Genomic DNA, 25,041 nt, shown 5'->3' with positions numbered 1-25,041 from the left:
CCAGATATAGCCTCACCAGAACCTTGTACAGTTGCTTGTAAGACTTGCTGACTCTTATAAAATAACCCCGTTGAAATAAGCACCACAAGCCACCTCACCTTCCCTGCAACCCCCAGCACTCACCAGTGAATGGCCTGGGATCCAACAGTGAGGCCAGCCCTCAGTTGGGTGAACTACTGTTGGCAGAACCTTGATGGCACTGCTGCCCACTAAAGGCCAGTAGCTCTTCACATGACGTCTGTCTCTGGGGATCTTGAACTTGAAGAGGCCCACTGCGGCACCTCATTGGCAGTTAATTCAACAGACCTTCCCTAAAAGAGATGGCTCAGGGCTTCGGTGGGACCTCCATCACCTTCATTAAATCCAGTGTCTTCTCAATCTCTAATAGAGAAGGGCTTCTCTGGACCAGCTTCTGTGATTGAATGTTAGACCCGTAGTCTGACAATAGGTTGAGAGTGTTAGAGAGGCCAGGTGTATGTGTAGAAAAATCATGTTGATTTCATTGAGGGGCAACTCATAGAAGTGAAAGTAGAAGGGGCCAAAAATGGATCCTTGATAGAATATCTGAGGGAATGGTGCATGTTTGGGAAGAGAAAATGTTGAAAAGTGAGCACAATCTCACTAAACTGAAGGAGGGAGAATGAAAAGAGTTTGTTATTGACGGGGTCAAAGTTGAGGAGAGTAAAGAAAAAAGATGGGCTGTCGCCATGTTCAGAGAAAACATTGTCGAGACTTCAGATTTTACAGCAAGAAAGTTATAACATTGGGATTAGATTCAAAATGATGGTGTAATGGAAAGTGGCCACCCCAGATTTCTGGAAGCCCATCGGCTGTGACCAGTGTAAAAGCTAATGTAAGCAGCTTTCAATAATGTAACAAACTGGTAATAAAATGTGCTGATCCCATGTGCAATATTTGTTACATGTGGAAAGCATTACGTGTTTTTCCTTTCCATATGTGTAAAGTGTGTGTTTTTTTTCCTGTGTTAAGGAAGGAGCTGGAGATCAACACAGTGAGCTCTAAACTCGAAGATGAACAGTCATTAACTGCTACTCTTCAGAGGAAGATTAAGGAATACCAGGTAAAATCATCGAACTGAGTGCTGCCATTTCCTTTGCCCAACTGGAATGCCACTGAGAGAGTGATGGGCAGTGAGACACTAAGGCCAAGAAATTTAACTTAGCATCATATAGAAATAGAGTTGTACAACATGGAAACAGACCCTTTGGTTCAACTTGTCCGTGCCGACCAGATGTTCTAAATTAATCTAGTTCCGTTTGGCCCATTTTCCCCTAAAACTTTCCCATTCATGTACTTATCTAGAAGGCTTTAAATGTTGTAATTGTACCAGCCTCCACCACCTCTTCTGGCAGCTCGTTCCATTCACCCTTTGCGTGAAAAAGTTGCCTATTAGGTCCCTTTTGTATCTTTCCCCACTCACCTTAAAACCTATGCCCTCTAATTTTACCCTGGAAAAAAGACCTTTGGGTAGTCATCCTATGATTTCATAAAACTTTATAAGGTCACCCCTCAGCCTCCGACGGTCCAGGGAAAATGGTGCCAGCCTATTCAGTCTCTCCCTATAGCCCTGGCAACATCCTTGAAAGTCTTTTCTGTACTTCTGCTCAAAATAGGGCCATGTTCACCATGTGTTGACTTCGTGCACCAGTCTGCAATCCATGCAAAATCCAGTTTCAGCCTCAATTAAGTAGAACCATTGAGTATGTTATGGATGCCCTGTTACATCTTATTGTTTGGCAAGGGTGGCACACCAACCAGGCATTGAAGCAGGATTGATGCTGGAGAGCAGGGAGATATAATCCAGTGGATTTAAACTGCACAGTCTATGGGCTAGAAATCTTTTGTGGGGCACAGAAGCAGCACATCTGTTTCTCCTGAGCCTTCATAAACAACAACTGTATTTTCTGGGTTTTTATTGTTGAATAGCCTCGAGTGGTTTCATTTAAGGATCGTTGTTAAGGCCATTCAACAGGAAGTACCTCCGATCTGGGATTGTCCTTTGTAGGCTGAGCTCATTCAAAACTCCTTGGCATCTGGGATCCAAGTGGAAACTGCGGAAGCTGAAGAGATTGTGTTTCACATAGGAGCTGTTGTGCTATTTTGTGATTTTTACAATATCCTATTATAAGAGAATAATGAAGGCTTTATTTTATATTCACTGGCTAATACAAACATGCGGAATTAATTTCATTCAAGTGGGCACTGTTGTATTATATCAGAGAAGCAGAATAATGGGGAAATGGAGTGACATTATGCCACTCAATATTCCTATAAACTCTCAGAAATAAGGCACCCCATTGTTATCATACTCACCTTGAGTTATGGGTGTGGTGAAATTAACCAGCCATGTACAACTTGGCTGGAATATGATCACAGATACGAATGAATGGAATTACCTTCCAGCCAGCAAACAACTTTTCTGCAAACCTACAATAACAGTGCTGATGACAAATTCATTGATGATCATATTGCACTACATTGAGATTCTGCAAAGCTTTTATAAAAAGGTGCAACTTCCTATATAAAGGATTAAGGGTCAGATTTATATTTAACAGGAATATAAAGTCATTATCTCTTGTAGTCTTGCATTCTTTTTTATAGAGTCAACACATTTTCTGTGTCTTGAAGGTACTTTTTTCAGTAATATGTCTGAGAAATTAGATGAAACTTTTATGTCTTTCATTGCTGAAGTTCTTTGTAATAATTGTTTCAAAATTATTTCTCACTACTTAAAATTAATTCCAAGCATTCTAGCCTTTGTACTTTAATTAGTAGTGATATTCTGGCTGACCTTGCCTTTTAAACTGAAAGTGTGAGTTTCTTCTTGACCCACTGTACCTTAAACTGTAGAAGTTAAATATTTGCAATCTGGCAGCTAAACTCAGCCCTTTCCACTTGGGATAGATCTTGTGATCTCAGTGATAGGACAACAGTGGCGGAGGAATCAAGTCAAACAGGCAGGAAAAATCAGTGAAAATCTCAGAAAATGGTCGTTGGGCCAGTGTTATTGGATGTATTCACTGGGAATTTCTTGGGGTGGAGATCAGCTGCCATAACTCTGAAAGTCTATCAGAAAACCCGCTTGTGTATTTTTTGATGATTCAGCTGATTTTCTGCTGATGAGCCGCAACGAAAGTTCCAAGTGCCACTCTTTAAAGTTGTGAAGCACTCTTTAATGTTAGAGTTTACCCGAGGCTTTGCGGAATTCTAGGTATGCTTATAGCTGTGCCTAATTGAATAGTTGCAACAATGTCAGAAGTTAGCCAGACAAGGTACATCCTTCTAAAACTGTGTTGACTTCAACCTGTTCTTCATGTTGGCACTCCCAATGCTCCATTCAATAGCTTCCAATACTAATTTGCATACACTGAGTTTCTGAGAAGTTCAGAACGTAAGAACTAAGAGCAGGAGAAGACAATTCAGCCTCTTGAGCCTACTGTGCCATCTTTTGTGAGAACACATGCCATACTGCTTGCATTGCAGTCCATGTATCCATTAACTCTTTTGACACAGTTAACAACACTCCACAGTATGGTTGGTGTGACTCAGCACCCTCCAGACTGTAGCATCTGCTGGTTAGGATTAATTAGTTTTGAGCCCCTTAAGTCCACCAACAACTGGACATAGAGAAAGACCAAATGCCAAATATGTATTTCATTCTCTGTAAGTAATGACAGTATAGATTGGAATGGCTACATTAACTGCGTATGTACATAAAGATTTCCTTCTATGAATAAAATATATTTTTGCAATAAATGGACATGCAAGTGACATTCAAACTGTGTAACATTTCATTTGTGAGTCCACCTATGATGGATCACTCCTAATGGCTTCTCTACTGTGTATTTCCAAAAAAAAAAGTAGTCATGTTAAATATTAACTGTATAGAATTTTTATACAGTTTACCTGTTCAAGAGATTTTGGTTTTCCTTGGCTAACCCTCAGGTGGTTTTAAAACTGCATGGTATTGTGTTTGGCTTTGACAGTGATATTCCTGTCTGTAGATACAACTTCCTCCTGATTTCCTTGCAATGTGGTGATCCATTTTCTTTGGTTTCCTCATTGCTTTGTATGGGCTGCAGAGCTGTTCTTTTTTACATGTTTCTCTTCACGTTATGGTTTTAGACCATTTCAGTTTCTCTAATCTACTCTTGACTAGTTTTGCATTGTAATTTTTTTCTTTATTCATTCGTGAAATGACACTGTTACTGGTGAGGGTAGCATTCATTCTCCATCCTTAATTGCCCAGAGGGCAGTTAAGAGTGAACCACATTGCTGTGGGTCTGGAGTCACATGTAGGCCAGACCAGGTAAGGATGGCAGTTTCCTTCCCTAAAGGGACATTATCGAACCAGATGGGTTTTTTCCAATTGGCAATGGATTCGTGGTCATCATTAGACTCTTAATTCCAGATTTTTCTTTTATTGAATTCAAATTCCACCATCTGCCGTGACAGGATTCAAACCTGGGTCCCCAGAACATTATTCATGTCTCTGGATTAGCAGTCCAGTGATAATAGCACTAGGCCATCATCGTCCCCCTGATTCTTCTAATATCCTGTGTGTGGAGTAGTCAGCTATTTAGATATTCTGTTAGTCTCCAACTGACCCTTTCATCAATACTGTCCCCAGTTGATTTATTTAAGCTTATCCTTCACTATCTCAAACTTGACCCTTTTTAAAGTTGTACGTCAAAATAATGAATTATAGCTGTTTGTAGAACCATAGTGCACAGGAAGCGGCCATCTGGCACAACACACCTGTGGTGGTGCTTTGAAGTAGTGATCCCATTAGTCTCATTCCCCACCTCTTTTCCTGAGAGCACTATGCTTTTCTTTTCAATCAGATATCCAACTCGTTTTTGAAAGTTCCTATTGAATCTACTCTCAGGACCCTTTAAAACAGTGCATTCCAGATTATAACTCTCTGCCTCTAATTCATTCATCAATTTTGCTAAATCTGTATCTTTTGGTTACTGACTCTGCAAGATGACTTAGTTTCTCCTCATTTTAATGGATCAAAACTCCTCAAATTTCATCACATTATGACCATATTCAGTATCCCAGCTTCTGTCCTTAATATAATATTGTAATCATCCTTGCGGAGAGAAGACATTATGTTTTGCAGAATTAGCAAAGGTTGGTTAGTGAGCTTTCTTTGCTGCCATCCACTTCTACATAAATGGATCCTAAGAATGCAGTATCATGCATCCAGTAGTAGTTCCCTTCTTATGCTGCAGCTTTTAACGAACATAATTTCTCCTCTGTTTTTTTTTTGAAACCAATATTCTGAAACACTTCAGTTAAGATAAATTGCTTCACCATTTTGTTTTCCTAATATGGTCTTCTAAGTCCTTTATTTTTTTTTACAATGCTAAGTATGTGCTATTGTAGCTTTTTGCTTGGAAAGACCACTTTATTAACAGCCTTCAATGCCAAGTTAGCTATTCGTTTTGGTACAGATTTGGCCTTTTAACATGTAGTTCATTTCATTTTGAAGCAAGTGGGCTATAAACAGTTTTTCAGATTAGGCAGTGATACTGAACAGAACTGAGAAATATTTGCTCTGTTACTTCTCTTTTTAAACCTTACAGTTCCTGGAGTCACTCTTTCTGGCCTCTGTTAAGATGCAGTAGCAGTCAAATTGGTCCAGCCTTAGACAAGTATTTTCCACAATTGTGTAAATTATAATTTTTAAGGCCTTCCTGCTCCAGAAATACTAATTTGCATATCTGACTTTTAATCAGAAGCCAGTTGTGAGATTTTGCTGTAGTTAGCTCTTAATTTCCGTGGGATTATATAGAATGTATGCGTAGTTTTATCCTGAGAACAAATTGAAATGCTGGATTTGATAATGTAGGAAGAAACCGGAAGGAAGAAAGGTTGTACTGTCTTGAATGTGTCCTTTTTCAGACGCTGGAAGTATTAATAAACCCAGAACATAATAATTGAGATTAGTTTTCATGACGAGCAGATGCTTAGGTAGATGTTGGGAACAAAACCATGACACAGCTCATCCAAGGATTTTCATGAGTGCTTTTGAAGACGTTTTACATTCAGGCCTCATTTGATTGAGTTTGGCAGGTAGCTTGCCGATTGGGAAGGAGTTTGATTGGTTGATCCTATGAGGAGCAAAGTGCAAGAGTGTTTTAGCTCTGGGAGGGCTCTTGTGTGGCTGGTATCAGGGAGTCTTATGCTCCCTGTCAGCCCCAGCGATAATTTATTTAGGAAGCAAATTTGTAAGCAGAAAACCATTTGGGGGCACCAAATACTGGAATGATGGATACGTCAATGGAACCCGCTGTTCAGATATGAAATACTGTGCAGGTCCAGAATGTGACTAAATAAAAGATACCTGAAATCAAGCTGACTAGGCAAAGGCTCTAAGAACACTAGTGCCTGTTATGGTGGTAACTAGAACTGACTGTTTCGTAGGGATGGAAAACTTAACTTTGGAAACACTGTTTTCCCAATGATCAGTAGATGCCCTGAATCAAAACACAGATACTGGAGGCTTACAGGGAGGGATTTTATTATTTGAAATTTATTCATGGGATGAGGGTGTCTCTGGCTAGCCCAGAATTTATTGCCCATGAAAAGATGGTGGTGAGCAGCCCTCTGGTTGATCCACCCATAGTGCTCTTACAAAAGTGGCTCCAGGATGAAACCTGATAATAGACATAGAATATTTGGTGCTAGGACGTAACTGCAACCAGTGTTTAACTGCAGGCGTAAACTTTAAAACATTGGAAAATTGTGAGCACTGCTCTTTGAAATTTTGCAACTCTGTAGTCTGAGCAGATGAACTGAATGTTTGTTTGTTTGTTTGGGAAGACCCTGTAGGTGAAGCCAAGTTCCTGAATCGTATGTTGCCCATGAGACGATTGAGGAGTATCAGCCAGCAGTAAATGCTAATTCCTTTGTTCCTTCAATAACGTCCATTGAGTGCATTTGCACAAGAATTAGTGTCTCTTCAGTCAGCATGCAAGCGTCATATAATTTTAAAATTATGGAAGAAACACTTTTCGATGATGCAGCAAAACAAAGTCCAAAGATTGGTCTTGACTATGACAACTAGACACAGTTTATCCTTTGTAATACCATTACTGTGACAACTTGCAGCAATGTTGCTTGAGGCTGCACATTAGAAGCATTAACAATATAGCTGAGTAGCTTCCTGGACCTCACAGGGCTATTTTGGATCCAGTGTTACATAGAAGGAGCACCTGGGTAAGGACAGTCAGTTTTATTACATTAATGGATATGAGTGACCAGATAAGTTCTTGTAACAGTCTAAGGCAGTGTTGCACTGTCAGAGGTACCGTCATTTGGATGAGATGTCAAAGTGAGGCTCTGCCTGCCTGTAAAACATCCCAAGGCTCTGTTTTGAGCAGAGGAGTTACCTTTGGTGCCCTGATCAAGATATACCCATCAATCAGGCTGTTTGGAAGTTACCTCATTGCTGTGTTTGAGAGTTTGCTGTGCACAAATTGGTTGTTGCTTTTTGTAAATTAATTCGTGACTACTCTCCAAAAGAAAATATATATAATTGGCTGTGAGTCACTTTGAGGAGTCTGCTGGTCATGAAAAGTGCTGTATAATGCAAATCTCTTTGACTAGTTTTCCATTATTTCTGACTGAATTTAAATTCAATCTTGTGTTTTCTGTATCATTGTCCACTGAAACAACCATCACACTGCCCATTAAGCAATGAATAGTCTGAGAAGGCTTCATCATTTCCAGTATGACTATTTGTCAGAATATCTAAGTAGTTATGTAGTTATGTTTAATGGAATAAAATTCCCCTTGTAAAGAGCGTACCACTTGGCAAACAGTCAATTAAGCAGTAAAATCTAAGAATAGAATTTTAAACCCGATTTTTATCTTTCACTATTCAGATTGATATGTGGCAAATACTCAAAGACAAAAGTCTTTCATTAACATAAAGTATCTTTTGTTGTTTTGCTTTTTGACTGGTGTTTGAGGTTGAAACTGATATAGTCGTCCCATTAAGTCATGATCTGCTTCTTTTCTTGAAGACCAGACAATGAAGTCATTGTTCATGATACGGTTGATATCAATGGTTTATTTCTTTTCCAGCACAGTTGATATTTTGCTGAGTGCAGGTGAACGCAGACAACATCCAGAATTAATCTAACAGGCAGCTGATGTGGCCTGGCTAAAGAGTTGTCTCATGTACTGTGGGAGAAAATTGGACAGGAACTGCAATGGACAATTGACCTCTTGCCTGTAGACTATAATGCAGGCTAGTTGCCAATTTTGTGCTGCCTATTCATTTCCCTGTGTCCCGTCAGCTCTAACAGCATTGCTGTTATTGGTGAGTCACATCAGCAGGAGTCATTACTGTGAGTGGCCAGTAACACTTAAATCTGCTCTGCACTGCTTTAAAGCCCAGCAGCACAGTTTAAAAGGGGCAATCTATTGTGGCTGGAAACAGTAACCTGAACAACTGCTCAGCAAGGATCATCACTTATCTGCCAACTACCTCCTGTTGATAAGGCCTCATACCTCCTGTTTCAACAATTAGCACTGCTGTAAACTCGCATCTACAGCTCTGAAGCTGTGTGCACTTGCAGCTTTAAACCCTGGCACTGTTTTTATGCCTCATGGTCAATATACCTTGAAAATATATGTGCTAACGATATAATCACCGTTTGATAGTATACGACCTGAAGGTATTAAAGGTCTCAGACTCCAGTTTAACTCTGCTTACTTGTGGTATGGCATGCTATAGAGTGCTACTGTTTGTAACCAAGTAGCTAAATGTTAACCCAGTTGCTGTCTCACAGCGCCAGGGACCTGGGCTTGATTTCACCCTCGGGCGACTGTGTGTGTGAAATTCGCATATTCTCCCTGCGTCTCTGTGGGTTTCCTCTGGGTGCTCCGGTATCCTCCTACCATCCAAAGACGTGCAGGCTAGGTGGATTGGCCGTGCTAAGTTGCCCGTAGTGTTCAGGGATGTGTAGATTAGGTGGATTATAGGGTGATGCGTCTGGGTGGGATGCTCCTGAGGGTCAGTGTGGACATGTTGGGCCAAAGGGCCTGTTTCCACACTGTAGGGATTCTAGGATTCTATGGTTATGAACCTGAGAAATGTAATGTTTGTGTACAATAATTAGTTGAATAAATGGCCGTTGAATTCTTCAATAACATCCATGTCCATTTCCTTACATCATAGGAGACAAAGTAAGCATTGCCTCATCGGGAAAATACACTGTTGCAAACAAAATTACATCAGATGCTGGGCCAAGCAATGTTAGACCAGATGATCAAAAGCTTGGCTTTGGTTTTAAGGAGTATTTTACAGGAGGAAAAAAAGCTTGACAGGCAGAAGTGCAGGAGATTGCATTGCCTGTAATAAATTCTGCCCAAGGACCTGCTGAGCGAAAGCATGATTAAAGTGGTTTTTCTTCTTTTAAAAAAAAAACCTTCAGAGTTGTTTCGGTGCAGAACTCCAGACTTAGTATTCGGGAGTTGGCAACTCAGCTGCCAATGGTTAAAACTGGGAATATGCAAGGAGCCAGTGCAAAGATCTCAGAGGATTGTAAGATCCAAATCCGATAGTGCTTATAGGGAGAGAACATGAGAGGTCCTGGGAGTACTTGAAAGCCAGGATGAGAATTTCAGAATACAGTTGCTCTTATTATTGAGCTGATAGCTGGTCATCTCGATTGCTGGAGTTAACGGAAGAAAATCCAGGATTAGGAATAGCCATTATCAACAACTGTCAGAGAATAAGCAATTTCATCGATCACTTACATATTAAAGGTGACAAATTAAACTCTTTCCCTGCTCACAGATACCAAACCAAACATTAAAGAGTCTCTGTGTTGTAAATCAATTCACATGGACACCCACCTTCAGTGTTATTTGGTCTTCCAGGAGAACACAATCTTGTAAGAAATATTGCTGAATAGGAGCTTCAGTATTTAGCTTGCAAACCTAACCCATACTCTCTCCAGAATGTAAACCATGATCAGTCATGCCAAGGTTGTGCAATCATCACACAATATCAGCCCTGTCATCTTTCAGGTTAAAAAGCTCTGTCCATTACAACCAGAACTCCACAAAACAAATTCATCTTTTGAATGAAGAAGGCCTTTAATACAACTCTCCTGCACAAATCCTTGCTTTAACCACAAACCAGTTACGGTGAATTAGTCTCTCTCAGTGACAGTATTCAGCTCAGTCTTTCATCTTTCATTCTTATCATTATGGCTTTGCTCGTTGCATTTCTTCTTTATCTCCCATTCTCTATCTTGCTTTGTGAGGATTGCTTCATGTTTCCTGTTGCCAAGTATTTGGCCTCAGTATCCTGCCTATAAATGTTACTGCCTAGATCTTTGAGTACAGTTAAACAGCAGGCTGCTTCTCTTGCTGGAGATGGTAAGCTTTGACAGCCTTTGCTTTTGTTGCAACCTCTGAGTAGCTCATGGATCTCTCAAAACCCCCTCTGCCAGTTTTATTACCAAATTGAATTGTACTGAAATAGTGAACCAGAAAGTAGTTGTTTAACTTCAGTAAACAGTACTAAAGTCTACGACTTTAGCTAGTGGAACTTAAATTTACTTCACTAATCTGGGTGTTGATGCTTTTGGTGCAGTAGTTATTAGCTGTGCCTCTGAGCCAATGCACTGGGTTTGAATCCCATTCCAGCACCACTGAAAGTAATGTAAGTATTTCCAATAGGACTGAAGCAGGCAATAAGACTATGGAGGGAATCTCTTGATCATCCATATTTGGTGCCAACTGGCATCCCTCCAGCTATCGCCCTGGCAACCTGTTCCAGAATATGGAGTTTTGAAACCGATACAAGCACATACTCTATTTTTTTTCTGAAGAACGGTCCAGACTTGAAATGTCAGCTTTCCTGCTCCTCTGATGCTGCTTGGCCTGCTGTGTTTATCCAGCTCTACACCTTGTTATCTCTCATAATCTATCTGATGTGTCACCTAGGCATGAGAAGAACAACAGTCTTGTGATATGAAAACTCCAGGGAGTAGAGCTGTAATTAAGCAATATGAAATTGTCTTCCAGTTGAGGTCCGAATTGTGCTCAGTACTGTGCATATATCACAAAAGTGCTTGGATCTACCGTTTGTACGGTTTGATGACCCGTCTGTCTCTTGTCCTCCTTTTAAAATGGTAATCAAGTGCCATTGAAATCAGGAGTTTAAGGTTGCTTTGCGCATTGCCAGTTTGGATCACTCTGGATGAGCTTCCGCTCTCTTTTCCACAGGTATTTTCACAAGACGGGACCTTTGACCGAACCCAACTCCAACCCCCACTCGACCTACCTCACTTATCCCACACACAACATCCTGAATATCTGAGGTTATTCCTCCATTGACACCTGACCCATTCTTGTCCTCTTAACCACGTACCTTCCATCCATACCCCCGCCGCACTCAACCAGCCGCTCTACACCCTTCACCCCAGTGGCACTCTACTCCCTCATTCAACATCCAATGTACCCACCAAACCCATACTCTTCTGCCACCCTACTCCCTTACCAGCCCACCTTTCGCCCTCACTCCTTAGCTTGTGCACTTACCATGACAGTTGTGGAGAGATGGTGTCTTTGGCATCTTTAGACTGCGTGTTTATTTACTATGATTGGGTAGCTGTTGCAGTAAAGAGGTGGGGGAACTAGCTTCTGTGGTGATCCATTCTGACCTTGTCTGTGTAGTTTGCTGGACCCTGTCTGTTGCTTCTGGTCAGAAAATCTTAGGAAGGCAAGTAGTCAACTGTGTGTCCTATTTAGGATGGAGACAGGGACTTCAGCCTAGATTGTAAGATTTGGATATGGGTTTTATATTGTAAAGTTATTCGTGAAGAGCTAGGAATCGGTTATTCTGTGCATTCACATCTCGTATGCTGTATCTGTCTGTGCTGGAGTCATGTGTCAAGCATCAATATAACAAACCACCATCTGCTTCCAGAGCAGGGAGACATACTGTGTTACGGAGTTTGAAGTGTGATAAATTCCAACTTGTAGGAAACAAGATAAAACAGGGGGTACAGCTAAGGGTTGTAAATACTCCAAATTCCAACCCAGTACACGTGTGCCAAGCAATGATGTATGAACCTGTATTCTTTGTGATTTAAATATTAAAGTGGCACTGGAATGGAATTACCAATAAAGGAGATTTTTTAATGTCAATGTTGTATGAAAGCCTAGCCAATTATTCACCTCCAAGCTTAATTTTGATGACTGTACAGGAAATAGATTTATGTACCTCGCTGCTGCAAAATGTGTTGCATAATGCACAACCCCCACCAAAGGGAAAGAAGTCTTATTCAGTGTGAAATACAATTATATAAGATAATTACAAGCACTAAGCTTTTCAGCAATCAGATGATATCCGAAACCATGGGAACAAAATTCCATTGGTTTATAACTGTCAGCTCAAACATAAGATACAGTTTCGGCATCACCACAGCACTTGGTTGTTGGTTGACAGCCCTGTGAAGTTCGAGAGTTGTTCTCTTCAGTTCGGGCTGATGTTTCCACAGGCCAGATTGGAAGAACAGCTTAGAATGACAAATAGTCTTAACATATTTATCAAGTTATAATCAATGCTTGCTTATTAGCAAATAATACAGAAAACATACTGGCAAGCATAGGACTTACCACAACATTTGTTAAGGTGATTCAAATTTCACTAAGTTGATTTGAGCCCATCAGAGTGGGCATTTACCACCACTGGCACGTCATGGTCTCTGCTACCCTGCCAAGTTGTGGGTCAGAGTCAGAGTTTGCTGTTGTTCATTACCACCAGTCCTCCTTTGTCTAGGATCTATCTAATAGTCAGTCTTAGAGGGTACACTCCATAAAATCTTCACTGAAGAGCAATTGTACTTTGATATCAAGATAGCTTATTGCATGATAGCAATAAGTACAACTGCTAGCCAGGAACAATAAAGATACTTGAAGTTCTTCAAGGACTAGAGCAGAACTCTCTCGCGCGTGCTCGCTTGCTCTCTCGCGCGTTCTCGCTCGCTCTCTCTCGCTCTCTCTCCCCCTCTACCCCACAGACTGTGCATGACATCAGATAAGGTGGAACTCTGTGATATGGACATTAAGGTAACGGGGCTGAAGGAGTTCTACATTGGGGGAAGAGGGGCCTGATGCAAGATTCCTGTCCACTGGTGATGGAATACCAATTAGGCTAAGAAATGAACCACTTAAAGCTAATTAGCCCTGAATTTAGTATCGGCTGAGAAGTTTGACAGGGCTTACGTGGGTCTCCTGTGCTTCCCAATAAACCCGATCAGGTTTGCCCACAGCTGACTGAGGGGTTTCTCTTTGATGGGCACTTAGTGACTGATTGAGACCCAGTATTGGGAAGGGGAGGGCTGGTAAAACCCACACCCTCAGCTCCAACCCTCCAGGCCCCTTCCTGTGACTGCTATTGCATACCTGTGAACTGACTGTAGGGATACCATGTTGATCAGCTGGCTAGGCGTTGGGCCATTACCTCTTGTAGTCATGTTTTTGTTTAAATGGCTCACAGGACATGAGTGTTGCTGAATTGGCTTTTAAAGCACATCCTTAATTGCCTAGAGGATAGTTAAGAGTCAGACACATCACTGTGGGTCTGGAGTTGCATGGAAGCCAGACTAGGTAAGGTTGGAAGATTTACCTCCCTAAAGGGTGTTTGTGAACAAGATGAGTTTTTACAACAATCAACAATGGTTACATGGACACCATTAAACTAAGTTATTTTATTCCAGGTTTTTACTGAGTTCAGACATCACCATTTGCTGTTGTGGATTCAAACCCCTGACACCAGAACATCAGCTTGAAGTCCTGGATTATTAGACCACTGGCATTGCCGCTGTGTCACCACCTTCAGGCATGAAGAGCAGCTGGCCAGTGTCTCAGTGGACTTTCTGCCCGTCCATGGTTCGTGTTCATTTGGAAGGCCCAAAACTGGCTAGTGAAGTGCTTGAGTGCACTTGTACGTTGGACTGAAACCTCGCCTTGGAGCCAACATGGGCCCTCCACTACCTTTCCAACCCATTTAGTAGTGTAAGGGAGGAACCACCTCACTAGTAGTTAATTTTCCACATGTGTTTCTTTTCTGTGTAGTTTACAACCTGGTTGCATCAGCTCATATCTTGAACTCAGTGCGAGTGGGTCAAGTGTACAATTCTCCCATTCAGGATCCCCGCATTTATTGTCTCTTCGGTGACGTGAAAAATAGGATTCTAAATCACAACTTCCAATGGTCTTGTGATTGGACACGCCGCTCTGTGGTTCAGCTAGGAACTTGGAGGGGTGACCTTAATTAACCCCTAGTTCATTCTCACTGGATGAGGTAACTCACGCAGGCTCCTTTGACAGCACATGCCAAATCCTCAACCTCTTACCACCTCGAAGGATGAAGAGGCAGACACATGGGGATTCCACCAAGTTTCCCTCCAAGCCATCCTGTCTTGGCGGTATATCTCCGTTTCTTCACTGGGTCAAAATCCTGGAAATCCTTTCCGAGCAGCAATTCAAGAAGTCAGTTGGCTACCACTTTCACAAGGGCAATTAGGGATGGACAAAGAATGCTGGCTCAGCCAATGATGCCCATGTCCCGTGAATGAATCAAAAAAAGAATTTTGGTAATTTCTTCTCTCTTGCTGAGAACGTTTGTTGGAAAATTCCAAAGGCTGTCCCTCAGATCAGGACATACGTGGCTGTGAGGTCCTCCCAGTCTTCCAACATTTGCTTGTCAGGGGAATCATCCTTGAAGAGTGGCTGTTGGAGTGCAGAGAAGATATCTTTGTCAGGGTCAGCACACGGAACCTTAGCTTGAGCAGCATCTTCAAGGGAGCAGGGATAAAAGACGATAAAGATTTTTGAATGATTCACAGTGACACGGCTACATTCCTGCAGTCTAGAAGAAGTTCCCTATTGATGCGCTGAGCACACAGTATGGGTTAATCCAGTTTGCACAGCTTGAGAAACTCTCTGTTTTTAAAGAGGCGAGTATTTTTATTGAAGAAATGTATGTGATAAATGGCTTCAGCATATAAAGGCCAGCTATGTAATTCCTGAAAGGGTTAATACATCAACATACTGTCTGGCCAGCTTTTGTTTAGTCTGCTGGTTGTATATGTATGCACTGTCTGAAGGCTGTGATCCTGACTTTGGAGCTGACTGAGGAGGCACTGAAATGGGATGTGAATTACCCCTTCAGATTCCATGTTTCATGAGACTAAATGGACCACTTTAATAGACGCCTCTCGAGAATTTGCTAAAGGATAAAATTGTTATTTCTGGATAGTCGGAAATTGACTGCTGAGGATTTTTGGTGAATGGAGGTGTTTCAGGTGAAACCGGAGATTCTTTTAAAAGCTGATTTTGCAATACTTGAGTTTAACTGATAAAGAAAGGACCCAGGTAAACTATGCCTCTTGGTGGTAACAAACTAGTGTCCCTTATTCAGCTTGGCAGAAGATGGGGCTCCCTGGTTAATTGAGGGGAGTGGTGCAATTATGAGGAAGCTGTGAGGAACAAGGAATAGAAATATATGTTGATGGGATGTAACGAAATAAGGATGGAGGAAGTTTGTACAAATGCCAGCCATCTAGGTACAATGACCTGTTCATGTAAATTGTACATTACGATTCTGCCGTGGAATTAAGAATGCCAGCTTCAGTGAAATAAATGCGAGGATCAGCAGGGTCCCATGAACTTGTCCTGGTTCTGGGGTTGTGGTGGTAAAATGGTTCACGAAAGTATTTAATGCACCGCAAGAGCATACCCATACCAGGCCACTGGTTTGAGAATAATAATAATGTGGAAGAGCTGGTCATGAAAATGGAAAGAAACACAAATCTTAAAGCTTCTTAAAAACCGAAAGAGCTGTGAGTGCTGTAAATCAGAAACATAAACAGAAATTGCTGGAAAAGCTCAGCCGGTCTGGCAGCATCTGTGGAGAGAAATCAGAGTTAACGTTTCGGGTCAAGTGACCCTTCCTCAGAGCTATTTTGATTCCTCTTAAAAACTGATTTAGAGTTTATGGACATGAGCTAATTTTAAAACCACAAGTTAATTGAGTTTATCACTAAATATAAGCTGTATTTTAATGAGTTTTTTTTATCCCAGTAGTGTACTGCAAGATGGATTATGTTTTATTTCACCCTATTTGTAATCCTGACAGACTAATCCCTTTTGGAGAACTGACATTCCTGTTAGTTTTCTTTGCTGTTAAAAGATACACCAGTTAATGATCTTAGAATGGATATTTTCCTTTCCCCATGAAAGATTTGTTTTAGATGTATCCGTTACTTAAGGACAGTTAACCAATTAGTTTTGTGCTTAATTGTTAATGGCTTCCTAATTCTATCTTGTAAATATTACCACAATGAAATCTGATCAGAACATGTTATTTTTTTCATTCATGAGATGTGGGTTTCATTGGCAAGGTCAGCACTTACTACCTATCCCTAATTGCCCTTGAAGATGTCAAGCGAGCTGCCTTCTTGAACCTGTGCAGTTCATTTAGTGTAAATGCACCCACAGTACTGTTAGGGAGAGAGGGAGGGTGTTTCAGGATTTTGACCTAGTGACACTGAAGGAATGAATAGGCATTTCCAAGTTAGGAAGGTGAGTGCCTTAGCAAGGACTTTGCAGGTGTTGGTGTTCCCAAGCATTTGCTTCCCTTGAGCTTCGAAATAGTAAGTTTGAGAGTTTTGAAGGTGCTATCTAAGGAACCTTAGTGAACTTCTGCAGTACATCTTTTAGCTGTTACCTACTGCTGTTTGCTACAGAGTGTCAGTGGTGGAAGGAGTGGATGCTGATGGATGTGATGCCAGTCAAGCGGGCTGCTTTGTCTTGGGTAGTGTCAAGCTTCTTGAGTGTTGTTGGAGCTGCACTCATCCAGACAAGCATACAGCATTCCATCAGACTTCTGACTAATGCCTTGTTGATGATGGACAGGCTTTGCACAGTCAGGAGGTGAGTTACTGCAGAATTTTAGCCTCTGACCTGCAACCCTGCATGTCTTCACTCTCTCCAGTTCTTTTCCCTTCCTAATTTAGCATTGGCACCTTATTTAACCATGAACATAATTTGTCCTTTGGTAACTCCTCTGAGTAGCTACTGTTCATACATGGGCCTCATCAGCAAGTGGGCACAGATTGTGTTTCAAACAGGGGAAGCCATTGCTAAAGCTGATGTTGCTCACATCCAGATTTACACTTGGATTTCAGATATCGTAATCAGAAGCAGAAATGTTGCATGATCTTCAGCTCCATAACTCGATATCACTGGGCTTAGTTGAAGAACTAATTGCAATATCCCAATCATTGTATTAGCAGGGACTCATTATTAGCCACAAGCATTTGGTGTGTATTGCTTAACAACTCAGTCAAAAATTGCCCACTGTTGTTATCTTCCATTTGGGGTTTATCTCATTGAGGAGAGCCCTTCTTCTTCAGAGTGTTGTCTATAGTTTCAACACATCATAACCTTAGTGTGCAAGTCTCACTATTGAGTATATGCTTTGAATGCAATGTCCTCTGCTCTGATTTCAAAATAAGTGGGTGTTAGTTTGAATGCGTGTGACTAGTTTAGTTTGGGATCATGGTCAGCATGGATTGGTTGGACCGAAGGGTCTGTTTCTATGCTGTATGGCTGTAGAAAATTTTAAACGGTTTATCATTTCAGGCAGTAAAGTGAAACTGTCCTAGTCCAAGAGGACCATAGGGCTGCTGTCTCATTAGAGAGAGAGACGACTGATGGGGAGTTGAACATGAGAGTCACCATGCCTTGGATGAGGGATGAGGTTGAGAAGGCGGGACCTCAGCTGGTACAGGAATTGAGCCTGTAATGTTGGCATCGCGGTGCATTGCAAACTTACCATCTAGCCAACTGAGCTAACTGACCCCAAGGCAGTACAGACATGGCTGAAGTGCATGAAGATTAAATATTGTTAATATCTCTAGTCTTTGAAGTCAGAGGCAAAACATGGGCCAAAATACTGGAAAAAAACTCTCTTCCTCTTTCCCTTCCTTCTCATTTCCCACTTCCAAATTTTTGGCACCCATTACTTTTATACTGCCCTTTTTTTTCTTGCAGACTCGTGTGGAAGAGCTAGAAGAGGAACTGGACGCCGAACAGACCATGAGAGCCAAGGTAAAATAAATAATCTGTTAGTTGACTTCTTTTTAAGAGGGCTGAAGAGGATATTCACTGTCCTAAAACCAAAATTACACTAATACTTCATGGAGAATTAGAACCTCTTTTAGTATAGAAACTCTGTCACAGAAACAATAATATTTTTAGTTTAAAACCGCATCGGAAAGACCTTCCCAAGTCTCTCTCAGTAATTAAACTAATTGAAGCAGTCTTGAGCTTTTCTGACAAGAAATACTGCAATCCATTGTCAGTCTGCTGTTAGTCAGCCACTATTGACTGAGGGGGTGCTCATGATATTACACGTGGCATTGGCAGAGGTGAAATGAAATCTGCTGATTTTTGCTGCTTTTGGAGGTTTGTCCATCCACACTTTATTCTCTTCAATTTGCTTAATCAATTCTATGAGACCATAAGACAAAAGAGCAGAAATTAGGCCATTCAGCCCATCGAGTCTTCTCCGCCATTCAGTCATGGCTGATAAGCTTCTCAACTCCATTCTCCCTCTTTCTCCTTGTAACCCTTGATTCCCTTGACAATTAAAAACCTATCTATCTCCGTCTTAAATATACTCAATAACCTGGCCTCCACAGCCTTCTGTGGCAGTGAATTCCATAGATTCACCACTCTCTGGCTAAAGAAGTTTCTCCTTATCCCATTCTAAAAGGTCTTCCCTTTACTCTAAGGCTGTGCCCTGGGGTCCTAGTCTCTCCTGCCAATGGAAACATCTTCCCAACATCCACTTTGTCCAGGCTATTCAGTATTCTGTAAGCTTCAATTAGACCCTCCTCATCCTTCTAAACTCCATCGAGTATAGATCCAGAGTCCTCAGATGTTCCTCATACGTTAAGCTTTCATTCCTGGGACCATTCTCGTGAACCTCCTCTGACCCTGCTCCAGGGCCAGTATATCTTTCCTGAGATATGGGGCTCAGAACTGTGCACAATACTCCAAATGTGGCATGACAAGAGCCTCAGTAGTACATCTCTGCTTTTGTATTCAAGTCCTCTCAAAATAAATTACAACATTGCATTTGCCTTCCTAACCACTGACTCACCTTGCAAGTTTACCTTGAGAGAATCCTGGACTAGAACTCCCAAGTTTCTTTGCACTTCAGACTTCTGAATTTTAGAAAATAGCCCATATCTCTATTCTTCTTACCAAAGTTCATGACCTCACACTTTCCCACGTTGTACTCCATCTGCCACTTCTTTGCCCACTCTCCTACCCTGTCCAAATCCTTCTGCAGCCTCCCTACCTCCTCAATACTACCTGTCCCTCCACCTATCTTTGTATCGTCTGCAAACTTAGCCAAAATTGCCTCAGTTCTTTCATCTAGATCATTAATATGTAAAGTGAAAAGTTGTGGTCCCAGCACTGACCCTTGCAGAACACCACTTGTCACCGGCTGCCATCCTGAGAAAGACCCCTTTATCCCCACTGTCTGCTTTCTGCCATACAGCCAATCTTCCATCCATGTTAGCACCTTGCCACCAACACCGTGGGCCCTTATCTTACTCAGCAGCCTCCTGTGTGGCACCTTGTCAAAGGCCTTCTTGAAGTCCAGATTGATAACATCCATTGGCTCTCCTTGGTCTAACCTGCTCATTACTTCCTCAAAGAACTCTAACAGATTTGTCAAGCATGATCTTCCTTTGATGAAGCCATGCTGACTTTTCCCTATTTTACCATGCACTTCCAAATATTCAGAAATCTCATCCTTCACAATGGACTCCAAAATCTTACCCATGACCGAAGTTAGGCTAATTGGCCTTTAATTTTCAGTCTTTTGCCTTAATCCCTTTTTAAACCGGGGTGTCACGTTAGCGATTTTCCAAACCTCTGGGACTTTCCATGAGTCTAGTGGTTCCTGAATGATCACCACTAATGTCTCTACTATCTCTTCAGCTATCTCCTTCAGAACTCAGAGGTGTAGTCCACCTTCAGGCCAATAAGTTTTTCTAGCACCTTTTCCTTGGTAATGGCCAACATACTCAGCTCTGCCCCCTGACTGTCTTGAATTTTTGGGATATTACTCATGTCTTCCACGGTGGAGATTGACGCAAAGTAATTATTCAGTTTCTCAGCCATTTCCTTGTTCCCCACTACTATCTCTCCACTGTCATTTTCCAGCGGCCCAATGTCTACTTTTGCCTGTCTTTTGCCCTTTATATATGTAAAGAAACTCTTACAGTGCTCCTTTATATTACTGGCTAGCTTACCCTCATATTGAATCTTCTCCCTCCTTATTTCTTTTTTTTAGTTGCCCTCTGCTGGTCTTTGTAAGCTTCCCAGTCCTCTGGTTTCCCACTGCCCTTCGCCACATTATATGCTTTCTCTTTTGCTTTTATGCTATCCCTGACTTCCTTAGTCAGCCATGGTTGCCCCATCAGCCCTGTACCATGCTTCTTTTTCCTAGGGATGAATTTTTGCTGCGTCTCCTGAAATACTCCTAGAAATTCCTGCCATTGCTGTTCCACTGTCTTTCCTACTAGGCTCCTCTCCCAGTCAATTCTGTCCAGCTCCTACTTCATGCCTCTGTAGTTGCCTTTATTCAGCAGTAATACCGTTACCTTTGATTCTATCTTCTCCCTCTGAATTTACTCTGTAATTTGAATCATATTATGATCACTGCCTCCTAAGTGTTCCTTCGCCTTAAGCTCTCTTATCAAATCTGCCTCATTGCACATCACTAAATCCAGTACTGCCTGTTCCCTTGTGGGCTCCACCATAAGCTGCTCCAAAAAGCCATCTCGTAGACATTTCACGAATTCCTTTTCTTGCAATCTACTACCAGCCTGATTTTCCCAGTCCACCTGCGTATTGAAATCCCCCATGATCACCATAACTTTGCCTTTCTTACACACCTTTTCGATCTCCTGTTGTATCTTGTGCCCCAGCTCCTGACTGCTGTTTGGAGGCCTGTACATAATTCCAACTATGGTTTTTTTTTAAACCTCTGCGGTTCCTCAACACTACCCACACAGATTCTATGCCATCTGACTCTACTTCATTTCTTACTATTGATTTAATTTCATTTCTTACTAATAAGGCAACCCCATCCCCTTTGTCCACTTGCCTATCTTTTTGATAGGATGTATATCCTTTGGATAGTCCGCTCAGAATCCTGATCCCCTTGCAGTCATGTACCCATGATGCCCACCACGTCATATCTGCCAATTTCGATCTGCGCCACAAGCTCATTTACCTTGTTCTTTATACTGTGTGCATTCAGATATAACACCTTCAGTCCTCTATTAACTATCCCTCTTGTCATTGTCAGTCTTTTATCCAGTGTGCTTGAAGTTTGATTCCTAACCCTATCCAAATACTCAGTTATATTTGTGGCTGTGCTGGAGACTAATAACTTCTCCTGAGTTCTCCTTTCCCATCATTTTTCTTCATATTTTTCCATGCAGTGGATTCTACCTCCTATAGGTGTTAGCCTGTTGCTTCATTCCCCACTGGGGAAAGGTTTATCCTTCCCTACACACGCACAGAGACAGACAGACAGGCGCACACACACAGACGCCCTCCCCCCCGTTTACAGTCCTGTTGACCAGCCTATTTACCCTTTTTGCTAGAACATTGGTTCCAATTCAGTTCAGTTGGAGACTGGCCCAACTGTACAGATCCCTTGTGTTCCAATACTAATGCCAATGCCCCATGGAAAGGAACCCCTCTTTCCCACGCCACTCCTTTAGCCATGTGTTTAATTCCCTTATTCTTGTTGTCCCTAAGCCAATTTGCACGTGTTCTCTTCAGAAAGCCACGACTGAATCTCTCTGCACGATGAATCATTAATGTAGGTTAACAACATTGCAGTTCTGTAGGTGTTTTGTACTGTTGGCAGTACTATCGTTTGAATAAAGCAAAGTTTTGTCTGTCCTGAGTGGATATGATCCTGGCCACAGTTCAGTAAGGAGGTGGCTGTTCTTCCCAGTTCCCTGGCTAATTGGTGTCCCTTAATCTCTTTGTGTGATGTTGATTGTATGGTTACTGCCTCATTTGAGCTTTGTGGCTCCCTGCTTTGTGCAAATTGACTGCAGGATTTTCTACATTGTAGAAATTAAACTCAGCACGTCTGGCAACATCCGTGGAGAGAAAGCAGAGTCACCATTTCAGTTAACTGAAGTTCCACTTCTGAAGAAGGGTCACAGGACCCGAAACACTAACTCTGCTTTCTGTCCACAGATACTGTCAGACTTGCTGAGTTTTTCCGGCAATTTCTGTTTTGGTTTCTGATTTCCAGCAGTTTTTTTCTTACAGTGCAAGTGTTTGCATGTACTTTGGGACTTTCTGAGCTTGTGGAAAGATTTATAAATGGAAGTTCTTTCTGTTACGGCGGTGCTAACTGCTATGTTATTATGTACCTTGTGCTGTTCTAACCTGAGTTATTGTGACTGGAAGATTTTTCCATGTCCTTGGGCCACATTTGGATGCATGAAGAAAAGTGAAACCATCAGTTTGCTTTGCAAAACGTGATCATTATTTCCCTACATTACAAGTGTGACTACATTTCAAAAGTACATAATTGGCTTGGAAATGCTCGGGGACATCCTGAGGTTGTGAAGCATGCTGTATAAATAACAGCTTCTTCTTTTGCAGTAGTATTTCAGTAGCTGAGACGGGTTTCTGGCCTCTGGCACCACTCTGTTGAAGCGCTGGCCCAGCTCAATTTGGCAATGCGAAATGAGAGCTGTTTTGAAATGTGTTTTTACAGTTGGAAACGCTTTCCCTGGAAGAATTTCTAAAACATGCTACTGTTGGGATTTCTTTCTGCTCGGTCAGAGTGGCAGTATTTGGATTTGGAGCAGGAGTAAAATGCCTGTGGCAGCGACTTTAGGTCATGCACACTGAGTTGCTGATGTGTCACCTTTGAGACAAAGTCCGTGCTGGCAAATGATATGGAAGGCAGTCCCCGTGGGCTTGGCCAGACCAAAAGCACTGCCAGGACCTGGCTAAGAATGCCATGTTTCCTGATGCATCTCCAGCAAGGCTGGGAGAAGCAGCATTTGTAATCAGAAACTCTTTGCCTCCAGGTTGCAATGTTGTACATAAGAACTAGGAGCAGGAGTAGGCCATCTGGCCCCTCGAGCCTGCCCCGCCATTTAATAAGATCATGGCTGATCTTTTTGAGACTCAGCTCCGCTTACTCGCCCACTCACCATAACCCTTATTTCCTTTACTGTTCAAAAATTTATCTATCCTTGTTTTTTTAAAAACATTCAGCGAGGTAGCTTCAACCACTTCACTGGGCAGGGAATTCCACAGATTCACAACCCTTTACGTGAAGAAGTTCCTCCTGAACTCAGTCCTACATCTGCTTCCCTTTATCTTGAGGCTTTGCCCCCTAGTCCTAGTTTCACCTGCTAGCGGAAGCAACCTCCCTGCCTCCACCTTATCTACTCCCTTCATAATCTTATATGCTTCTATAAGATCTCCCCTCATTCTTCCGAATTCCAATGAGTATAATCCCAGTCTACCTCAGTCTCTCCTCATAATCCAACCTTCTCAACTCTGGAATCAACTGTGTAATTTAAATCCTGCAGAATTCCAGGTAACTGACCTTTTGTTAAGAAAGGCTGGATAGGCTGGGACTTTTTTCACTGGAGCTTGGGAGGTTGAGAGGTGACCTTTTCGAAGTTCATAAAATCATGAGGGGTGTAGATAGGGTTGATGATCGGTGTCCTTTTTCCCTAAGGTGAGAGGAGAGAGATTTAAACAAGACATGAGGAGCAAATGTTTTGCACAGAGGGTGGTTTGAGTGTGTAATGAACTTCCTGAGGAAATGGTGGATGTCGGCACAGTTTACAGTGTTTAAAAAACATTTGGATAAGTACATGAATGGGAAAGGTTTGGAGGGGTATGGATGAGGAACAGGCGCGTGGGACTGTCTTAGTTTGGGATTATGTTTGGCGTGGACTGGTTGGTCCGAAGGGTCTATTTCCGTGCTGTATGACTGTGACTCTATAATCAAGGTCTGAATTGCACAAGCACGGTCAGTTTGATGAATCTTAATGAAAGCAGGTTCTATTTACATGTAAGGAGCGAGAAGATTTGGTGTTTATTATTAGAATTGCATTGAATTTACAGCACAGAAACAGTCTCTGATGGCCTATGGTGGTGTTTATGCTCCCCACAAACCTCCTTCCACCGCACTTCATCCAATCGATCAGTGCGTCCCTTCCATTCTTGTTTCTCTCCTTGCCCTTATTCTCCCCAACAAAGTACTGATCAAAATGAATAAATGCTCAGTGAAACCAATTCTGAAATGCTTGCATTTAGCATATCAAAACATCTCAAAGTACTCGACAAGTGAATTTTTTTGACAGCAAATTTAACTGTTACAGAAACAAGATATCAACATCTAACAAGACACAAAATAAATTAAACACACAGGGCAGTCTCCAACCCACCACTACCTCCCTACCCATGTGTGTGCGCGCACCCATAATTTGCTGATTTTGGAGTGGCTTCTAGCTGTTCCTTTAGAGATTTGTTTGCTGTGTATTTGTTAGTTTGCAAATGTTTGTGGGAATTGAGATTTAACCTGACCTGAATACATTTTATGACATGCTTCACGTGCAGAGTGGCTCTCACTGCAACCTATTTTACCACATGATGAATTTGCTGCCCTTTCGGATTTGTTGCATTTAGATTCAGTTCACTGGGGGCTACGTTGGAAAGACGATGTATACTGGAGATTTTGGCATGTGGTGCCATTTACACCTTGCAATTGCATACTTAGTGATCAGCTGTACTATTTTTGATATAAATTTTCCGGCTACACATCTTCCTGTGTGTTGTGGTGTAGTTTGCAGTCATCAGAAATGTGCCTTTTACAATGCTTTCACGTATGATGGG

The 25,041-nt window shown here is 41.9% G+C and overlaps 1 protein-coding gene across 9 annotated transcripts in view; it reads left to right on the top strand.

The window, feature by feature from the left end:
• The window catches only part of LOC109912679 (myosin-16), a 269,712-nt gene that overhangs the window by 165,154 nt on the left and 79,517 nt on the right, over window positions 1–25,041 (top strand). For all 9 annotated transcript variants that reach the window (XM_048610911.1, XM_048610913.1, XM_048610909.1 and 6 more), the window contains 2 exons: window positions 991–1,081; window positions 18,118–18,174. In XM_048610911.1, coding sequence (XP_048466868.1) covers window positions 991–1,081; window positions 18,118–18,174 — 148 coding nt within the window. The remainder of the gene's footprint in view (window positions 1–990; window positions 1,082–18,117; window positions 18,175–25,041) is intronic.

The sequence above is a fragment of the Rhincodon typus genome, chromosome 23, assembly GCF_021869965.1.
Source record: "Rhincodon typus isolate 14 chromosome 23, sRhiTyp1.1, whole genome shotgun sequence".
Lineage (NCBI taxonomy): Eukaryota > Metazoa > Chordata > Chondrichthyes > Orectolobiformes > Rhincodontidae > Rhincodon > Rhincodon typus.
The sequence above is the reverse complement of the archived record's forward strand: the minus strand, read 5'-3'. Positions and strand labels throughout refer to the sequence as shown.